The sequence below is a fragment of the Olea europaea genome, chromosome 1, assembly GCF_002742605.1.
Source record: "Olea europaea var. sylvestris chromosome 1, O_europaea_v1, whole genome shotgun sequence".
Classification (NCBI taxonomy): Eukaryota; Viridiplantae; Streptophyta; class Magnoliopsida; order Lamiales; family Oleaceae; genus Olea; species Olea europaea.
Window position 1 is genome coordinate 6,317,938 of NC_036237.1, and position 9,810 is coordinate 6,327,747.

The following is a 9,810-nucleotide window of genomic DNA, read 5'->3' on the forward strand; positions in this document are numbered from 1 at the left end:
GTAAATTATTAATTTAACAACCGAGCTACATGTACATGTAAACGCCTGGATACAACTAACATTTTTCTTAATTTAATTTTAACAAAAAATAAATGAGTTTTAATTGAACAATAAAAAAATATTAAAATATTTAACTTCATTTATTTGAATTTTAAAAATAAGAGAAATTACGTTGAGCACTGAAAAAGGAGTACATAAGCTTGGCCAAAACGGGGCGAAAAAATTATCTTTGACCCCCACCCCCACAAACCCTGTTTGACCGCGAATCGATTTATAAACCCTTTTTGCCCTTTTTGTTTGCTTCACAGCTGCAGCAGCAAAATTTGCAGAATCCCGGAATTTTCAGACAAATCCAGCTTTCGTCAAACACATTACACACATGTATACACAATTGAATAAATAAATTGCATATATAGAGCTGTAGAAAGGCTGAAAGAGGAAATATACGAGAGATGGAGCACAAGGGGCACAACGAACAAGAGGACGATGTGTACGGCGGTGATGTACCTGATGAAGCATACATGGATGCCGATTATGACGCTGAAGTCGAGGCCGATGCGGATGATAGCTTGAAAGCTAAGGTATTTTTAAATATATATGTATGTATTTTGTATGTTTATATGCATTTAATTTACAAATTGACTGGTGTTTGAATTGTAGGAATTGGAAAGTATGAAGAAGAGGTTGCAGGAGATTGAGGAAGAAGCTGGCGCGCTTCGAGAAATGCAGGCCAAGGTGGAGAAAGAGATGGGTGCTGCTCAAGGTATGACGTTTATGAAATTGATGTTCTATATGTCTATGTTAATTCTTGGCTTTTATGCGGTGTAACTGAATGTGTTAATTTTGTGATCTATCATTTTATGGGTTTTGTTCCCACAAATTGTGTATTTTGCTGTTTGGAGAATACAAGCTTATAAGGGTTCAGGCTGAGGCTATTGGATAATTAGTATTTAATTGTTTTCACTGAATGTGGGCTTAGATTTATTGGTTTGTGCCTGAATTTTTATGTAGTTTTAGTTGACTTGAGTTTGAGTGTTCGATTCTTCAGAATTTTCTATTAGGACAAATGGGGCTGGCATTAGAATTTTCTGTTGTTAGTCTTTTAATGTGGTTGCACTTGACTAGCTTCTTTCCTAAGTGGCCTTGACGGTTTTTGTGCTCAATTTTCACCGGAACACAACAAGCTTTTTTTACCTCATTATATTTATTGACTAGAGCTGATGCAATTAGAACCTGCTCTGCAAAGCTCTTCAAAATCAAATTCTATTTGCACTGTCATTACATGATCAATTTATTGTTATCATGTCTTTTGCTTAGACAATATTTCATATGCGCGGACCATTACATTCTTTGAGCATCTGACAAATGCCTCTCACTCCATTGATTGCACTCAAATGTAAGATAAGCATCTCTTCTGACACTTATATGACTATTACTTGACTCGTATCTGGCACGCAACTGAAAAATAATGCAATTGAATTTGATGGATTCACTGTGTTCGATTTATATTTATACGGTAAACAATTTTATTTTATTATTATTTTTTAATGAAAAAGATCAAGTTCAACAATATTTTGTATGCTGTGCAGACAACGTATTATGGGATAATTTGTCATCACATGTTCAAATCATTAACTTCACGTTCTGTCAGATTTCAAGTGATAGACAAGAGCGTGAGATGTTGGTGAAATGTTCACAAGTTTCTGGAAAAATCTCATATAATGTGGAGCCTACAAATGATGTGTTCTTCATGCACGTAATAGTGTCTGAAAAATGTCTAGTATACTCCCAAAATGGGCATATTGCCTTCTTGGAAGTATCTGTGGTGATAGTGGAGGGAGTGAGAAGATTTTATCAATGTATTTGATTGGAACTGCCGTAGAGGTAGGTTGGTTTTCTACTTTGTAATGCTTCATAGAAGGGACATATTTCACTCATACCATAACAATGAAAACTGAAAATAGCTAGGTTTTGAGGAGTTTGGTATTCTTTTGGCTATTGAACGCTTAATGAATTTCTTCTTTTGAGCATTGGGGGGCAGCAGGAGTATATGAGCCAGTTGTGAATGGGAGTAGATTGTTTAAGTGTGGCATGAAATTTAAAGATCAGAGATAAGTTTCAAATTAGTCGTTTTTTATTTGTTTACCATCTTCAATCATGCTTTGTGATTGGATTTGGATATTAGTTAGACTACAGAATTGTATCAAACTAAGCTTTAAAAACTTATCGTTTGTGTATCATTCATTCCTTGGAGTCCATCTGGAACAAAATAAAAAGTCAGCAGAGCTTTAGTTGGTTGGTTGGTTGGTTTATCATCCAATTCTATTCTGCAGGAGACGAAATTCTTGCATAGAGATTCAACTTGGCATGAAATACTCACATGCATACATACCTGATGTATACGCCCACATACAATTGTGCATATAGAGAAAAATAGAACAAGAAACCTTAGCTTTGAAATTCACATAGCGTACTCCCTGGGCAGCCTTCTGATTTGCTTTGACATATGCATCGTTGTTTTTCCTTCATAGAGTATGTTTTTGATATCTTGTTGCCCCTGATGCTCCACCGTTGCACATTCTGCAAACCACCATGGATTTTCTTTCCCTCGTTATCCTTCCTCCCTGTCCCCCCAAATCCCCGTCAGTAGTATGAGTATATGAATATGCTAAATGTAACAGTTGAAATTGTGAGCATGAGCTGTCTGATGGGTTGGTGTTGCCTAGTATTCATAGTATTGGTGTTTGATGAGATCAAAAAAATTGGAAGGATTTTAAATGCAAGTGGGAGATGTGCATCGGGGATCATGATAGAGGTTAAAGGTGGACATAAGTGAATGGTTTTATACTTTCACTGAATAATTTTGGTGTTCAAGTGGGATTCTCTCTTGAGATGGACTGTGTTTATGTGCAGTAAATTCTCTTATCTGGTGGTGTCACAGTCACATTGAAATCTTACTTGGATTGTTTATAGTACTGCATTTTCAATTTGAATGGTTGGTGAATGAAAGCATTATTGATTTCTTGAAAGATTATGAGTATGAGTATAATTCAACTTTATATTTCAAAGTCACACCAAAGCAATCTTTTTTCCCTTCTCATATTAGTACAACACATCATCTGAGCTATTATATGCATAAACTCACCAATTGGACTATATTTTGGTTAAGCCATCTGCAGAAGTAGGCAAAGTAAACATAATGAAGCTGGCAAAAAGCTAAAACAATTTGTCCATATCGATTTAGTACTCTCCAACCACTTACCTGTTCTAATTAATGAATGTATTTCTACCACTGCTCAGATTATTTTAACTTGTTTATTTTTTCGGATACTGATTCTTTTTCCAGTTTCTGATCGCTGTCCGTCATTTTCTTAATTTATCTATTGGTCACTTTGATAATTAATTCCAGGCGATGGTACAGTTACACATTTACCATTTAAATTCCTTTCCAAATATCTATTTGCTTTTTATGACAACTTTTCCGTGTAATCAATATTTGAGTCCATTTTGGCCTTGAGATTAGCCATTTCAGCCTTGGCAGGATAATTTTAAGGAAGAAGAGTTTATTCTTAATAGGCTATTCAAATCCCCTCATTTACTAGGTTTGGTTGAGTAGTTTCCAGAATAAGCGGTAGCGAGTTTCCTTTCTTCCCCTAACATTGGCCAATAATTGTGTAGACCTTATTGAATCTTGAAATTCTCTCATCATCAGAGGTGACTCATTGAATCTCTGGTTATCATTGTGGAGCATGTATTTTATGCTGATCATACAATTTGATTGAGATCAAATATAGATGGTTATGCCACTCGGTGAGTAAAGAACTGAGATCTACTAAAGGAAGAAATGGTTATATCAGTAACAAAGTTTAAGTTCTTAATTTTATTTTCTGGTGGTTATTTGAATATATGAATAGATACTATTGATATCCGTTGAGTCTCATAATCTGGAAGTCTTAATTGTCTCTTTCTTAACTTGTATGCATATTTGTTGTTTTCTCTTTCTTGACGTTGTTTAGCCTATTTATAATTTTATAATTGGGCAAATCCTGTTTTGAAATCCTTAGGACGAAGAGTTTATCTTGTTGCACGTATTGTTCTCATAATCAGCTGTTATGTAGTTAGAGTAACCTTATTTTGGCTAGGAACTCTATTACAGATTACTTTGTGGCTTGAATTTTTTGACAAACTCAGTTTTCTTCTTTATTAGTTTTAATCTTTCCTGTTCATTGTCAAGATGTAGAACACTCCTAAATCGAGTTTGCTCAGTCTATCAATTATTTCATATGGGTCAAGCATATCCTGATCCCTCTCTCAGTTAAGACATTTACTTTATTTCTGAACTGTGACCCTTAAAGTAGAAGCTGAGTTGGCTGTTATAATGGTATCTCAACACCACCCTCTAATATCCAGATCTTAAATGCTTGCAGATGAGGCAAATATAGGCTGTAAAACAAATTAAACAACTGCAAAATAAATGACAAATTCCTCAACATTACAAATGTGTCATGTCATAATAACCGAGCGCAAGAGAGCATATTTTTCCTTTTCTTAATTTTTTAACATGGATCACATTAGTTTTTGCCATTAAGTTGGTGACTGACAACTAATTGTAACATTTGTTTATGGCATCTTAGAAGATTTACCTGGTGACTCTGCTACTCAGGCAGAAAAGGAGGAGGTGGATTCCCGTTCAATATATGTTGGTAATGTGAGTTTCACCATCCCCTTCTTAATTCTGTTAATTTTATTCCCTGTCATAGCATGCAAATTTTGTGCGGTGCTAGTTGCCACCTCTTTCTTAGATAGACACATTGTTCTCTAACTCTGTTGGTTTGGAAATGGGATTTCTTTTATCATTTTGTTTCCTTTGGCTTCCTTCATCCATGGAGTGATCTTCCTCAGGTTTTCTTCATGTAGGGATGCGGAAAAACTCTCTTAATCCCTACTGTGGAAAAATTTAAATTCTAGTGTGGAACTGCTAAATGCTAGTAACTGGCTTTATATATATATATATATTTTTTAACAGAAACATAGAGTATGTTTGGGGTGACTTATTTTGTAAATTCTAGTATGGCTTATTTGATTTATTTTGAATGTAATTGGGTTCATATTAAAATAAAGGGTAATTAGCACAAAACGTCCCTACCTTTCATGATTTTTGTGGAAAACGTCCCTACCTTTCTTTTTTGGCGCATTTTATCCCTACATTTACCTTTTATTGTGGAAAACATCATTTTCATCATTTTCTCAATAAAAAGATATAAAATGACTAATATACCCTTCTATATAAATATTAAAAAAGTAAAAAACTAATTGCAATCATAGTTCCAATTTTTAAAAAAGTTCAAAAGAGGAGGAGGTGGAGAATTTTTTTATTTTTTTATTTGGAACTACAATTGCATTTAATTCTTTATGAATTTTGAGTAACATATACCCCCTTCCACTATTTAAAAGCATTTTTAAGGAAAAAAATTGTCCTGTGCCTAAAATACCCTTTACTCATCAACTTAGTTCCATTTAAATATTTTTTCGTTTCATTCACATTTTATGAATGATTAATTTCTAAAGTTCTTTCATGCACGTAATTTAAATTTTATTAGACTGGGCAATAAAATTTCTAATTTTTTTTTTTTTTAAACAATTGAAATTCAATAAAATATTTCAAGCATGATAGAATTTTCTCGATAACAATAATTTAAGATTTATCTACAGCTTGAAACCAAACTATTTCTGGAATTTAACCTGCACTCGGGAATAGTAATGCTTTGAAAAAAGCGTGATTCATTAAGTAAAAGACCTTAACTGAATAGTTAGAGGGCTATATTATAAGTTAATACAAAATACTACACTCTAGTCTCAATATTCGAAAAGATTAAAGAAAAAACTGAATTTAAAAGGGGGGGAAAAACCTTAAAATGGAAGTAATGTTCTAAGAGGTATTTTAGGTACTTGGCAGTGTTCTTAGATAAATGCCTTATAAATAGGGAAAAGGGGAATTATATGTTATTGAAAATAAATCTCAAAGGATATCTCTATAATTTTTGAAACTAGAGGGGGCAATTGTATTTTTCATAGGTGTTTCTGGAAAAAAAAAAAAAACAGAGTTTAAAACAATAATACAATCAAGGATACAACACATTCTTCCAACCGAGGATAGACAGTGTGTAGAATCCAAAATGGTTTCATAGTCATTTCTTTTCCACAATGATAAATGTTAAAAGATACTCAAGATGTATTAGAAAAGTCCTATTCTCCTTTTTTATTATTATTATTAATTCTTTTTCTGAAATTGAGTCAAAGGGGGTGAAGGGAAATCCTTAGTCCTTAGATGTATAAGCCCCAAAAAAAAAATAATAATAATAAATAAAAAATTAAAAAAAAACAAAACTTTGCTCTCACATAAATTGCCAAGCAGCTGTTTATTTTTTTCCCTCAAAATTTTGGAGTTCCGTGCTGTCCAAACCACCAAAATATGAACAATTCCAGATCTTTCCACACAGTGGCACCCAACTTTTGTAAGCCAGAACCAACATATTTTCGCGTGAGGCAAATTAAAAATGGCCAAGATCACCATATGTAATCTTGTTTGCTAGTCTGCCTCTTAATATGTTTCCCTAATTTTAACTAAATTTGCATTGCCAATTGCTCTTTCAAAATTCAGGTGGACTATGGCTGCACACCTGAGGAGGTGCAACAGCATTTTCAGTCATGTGGTACAGTAAATAGGGTGACTATTTTGACTGATAAGTTTGGCCAGCCGAAAGGTTTTGCTTACGTAGAGTTTGTTGAAACTGAGGCTGTGCAAAACGCTGTACTTCTAAATGAATCTGAGTTGCATGGCCGTCAGCTGAAGGTTTGTGAACTTCTATTCATCCAAAAACTTAAAACATGAGAGGTATGAATCTTTACAACGGCAAAGTTGATGTATTTTGGAATTGGGCAGGTATCTGCTAAGCGTACTAATGTTCCTGGGATGAAACAATATCGAGGAAGACGTCCAAACCCTTATTTCGGATCGAGAAGGCTGTTCATGCCCTTTTCACCTGTCTACCCTCCCTATGGTTATGGGTAAGCACAAGGGTTTAGTTTTTCGGCTTTCACCTGGAACAATGAAATAATGAACAAATGCATTCTACTTGTTGAGGCTTAGGGCTTGAAGCTTTTGAAGCGAAAAATTATGTTATTGTGCATATCATTTTTTTTTCTTTCTGTTATGTAGATTAGTCAAAACATCCTTTTACTTATTCTTTCCGGGACAAACATATTTCTGCACCTAGTTCAAAAATATCTTAGTCTTTACTTGGAATAAAATTGGACGACTCGATTATAATAAATTTCGACCTTCTCATGTGTAGGAGGGTTCCAAGGTTTAGGCGTCCCATGCGCTACAGGCCATATTGATGCACCTTGATCATCTTCTGTTGGTGTGCTAGAGATATTGGAGGGTCGATTGTGAATCAACTCTTTTCCCCATAATTGCCGTACACTCATACCTCCATATTTATTGTTTTAGGGATTATTTTGGTGATAACTTTTACCGTTACATGCAACCCATAAAGCCATAAATTAGATTCTCAAACTTTGTAACTTTATTTCGGTATGTTAACAGCAGCAGTTTATACAACTTAAATTTGAACTCATCTGGTTTTTCTTATCGTTTTATGAAGCATGGTTGTCACAGCCCATACGTATGTGACATGTATAAGGGAGAGATGGGAGGTAAAGACGAGAGATCTCCAAGTTTTGTCGCGTGTTTATTTTATCTGTTACGAAATTCTTTTCTAAAAAGTAAAAATGATGCATTTCTTTTGGAACCATGCTACAATGACTGAAAATGGTTGACATGCAACTTGTCCGACGACACTAACTATCTAAAAGTGGAATTGGCACTAATTTGAGGAAACGAAAGATTTGTGTTTTTATAGCTTTTCACTTTCTTCATTTAACCTCGAGAGTATGGGTTAGACCTGCTGGTCCTTGAGAAGATTGACTGGCCAGGGTTTTTAATTGTTTCTACTCATCGTTTCTTTTATTCCGTGCTTTCCTTGGTATATTTTTTCTTTCGTTCAGACAACTTGGAAGACTATTATGCTTTTTGCTTTGGTATTAAATCACTTTATCTAAAAGTCTGACTTGTTATGGAAGGAATTTGTTCGTCGACGCACAATATCGTGCAAACTAAATATGCGAATAATTTTCATAAATGGATGACAACAAACGATTATGTTAAACCACATTATCTATAAATTGAGCTTTTAGAGACAAGACAATTATTTACTTGGCCTCCTTTTGGGAAGAATTTACAAACAATATAATTTATAAATATATAGGAATGATGATGAATAAATGAATAGTTTGTGTACTCATTGAAATGTCTGATAGAAAATTAAAGTTTGACCGATAAATAAATTATCCATGTTGGATAATTTAATACTTTAAAATACCGGATCTTTCATGTTAAATCATCAAGAAATATAATAATTAAAGCGGAAGCATACCTGAGTCTGACATGGTTAATGCAATATGGATTTCGCGGTATGATCTTCCAAATCTACACGCAGTCTCCTATTCCTCTCTGTGATGGGATGCAGTAGAGAATGAACAATAATCTGTTGCGTGTGATCTGGGGACCATAACCTATTTATATGAGGATGCCCTTTGACCTAATTCGGCCCATCATAGAATTAGGACTTGGACCCGGTCTCTACACATATGTAAACCCATACTTTAATTGGATACATTAAAGCCCAAAAATCGAAACCTCATTAGATCACTTTAATTGGGCTCAAGCGAATTCGATAGCCTATAATTTAACACACAATTATTCACACATACAAGCCAATCTTTAATTAAAAATTCTTATAATCTTCCACTTGGGCTATATGTGTCACCTTATAATTGTGCATTAAACATAACCTTATGAGTACTCAGAATTTTGCTATCATTACCGAATGTATCCCCAAACAATCCCGTCCATCAATCATATCAACATAGGATCAAAGCGGCTTTCGCTACTTTCATGTAGCTAAACCCATCAATGGTCACGTACATCAATATAACCGAATGACATGGATCAAGTATGGATGTGTAGCATGGAAATTTCATGTAATGTGATCTATAACATGCCTATTTCCAACTGGTCCACCTTAATACCTTAGTGAGATCATTTTAAACAAGTTCAGAGACAATTAACCAAATAACTTTATAACTGAAAATAACTTTAACTTTAAACCGTATCCAAAATAACAGTACATGTGTCCAATATGAAAAACAAAAAAAATGCAAACTCCCACTGAAACTAGATATCCTCAAGAGACATTACACCCATATAAACAGTGTGCTCATGAAAGACCTTGGGTATCAATCCCTTAGTAAGCGGATCCGCAATCATGGAATTTGTCCCAATATGCTCTATTGACACCTGTCCACTCTGAACTCTTTCTTTAACAGCAAGGAACTTGATCTCTATGTNATTTGAATTAATAATTTAATTTTGAGGGCTTTAATTATAAATTCAGAACTTTAATGGCCCGAATTAATTAATTTTAAAACCTTGGGAACTGAATTATTAAATCCGAAACCTAAAGGCCCAAATCTCAATATAACTTAAAGGTTAGGGACTGAAACCTTAATTTTATAACCCTAACCCTAATTGCAACCAGGGGTCTCAACTTATCTAATTTGCAGGAGAGGCCCCCGCCCCCAAAAATAAAAAAAACTGAATTTTTTTTTTTTTTTTTTTTCTTTCCTCTGCGGCGCCGGCGGCCAGCGCAGCCAAGAGCAGCAGCGCCGGCCCACGCCGGCGCCGCA

At 34.4% G+C, this 9,810-nt stretch overlaps 1 protein-coding gene across 2 annotated transcripts; it reads left to right on the forward strand.

The window, feature by feature from the left end:
- The first annotated feature begins 228 nt into the window (after positions 1 to 228).
- LOC111387326 (polyadenylate-binding protein 1-like) lies at positions 229 to 7,652 on the forward strand. 2 transcript variants are annotated; one of them, XM_023011965.1, is made up of 6 exons: positions 229 to 581; positions 661 to 763; positions 4,638 to 4,708; positions 6,662 to 6,853; positions 6,944 to 7,068; positions 7,356 to 7,652. In XM_023011965.1, the coding sequence occupies exons 1-6, from the start codon at positions 453 to 455 to the stop codon at positions 7,399 to 7,401; spliced, it is 666 nt and encodes a 221-aa protein (XP_022867733.1). In that variant the 5' UTR covers positions 229 to 452; the 3' UTR covers positions 7,402 to 7,652. The 2 variants fall into 2 exon arrangements, with proteins under 2 accessions (XP_022867733.1, XP_022867675.1); XM_023011907.1 differs by having other exon boundaries at positions 230 to 581; positions 4,635 to 4,708.
- Positions 7,653 to 9,810: the final 2,158 nt, after the last annotated feature.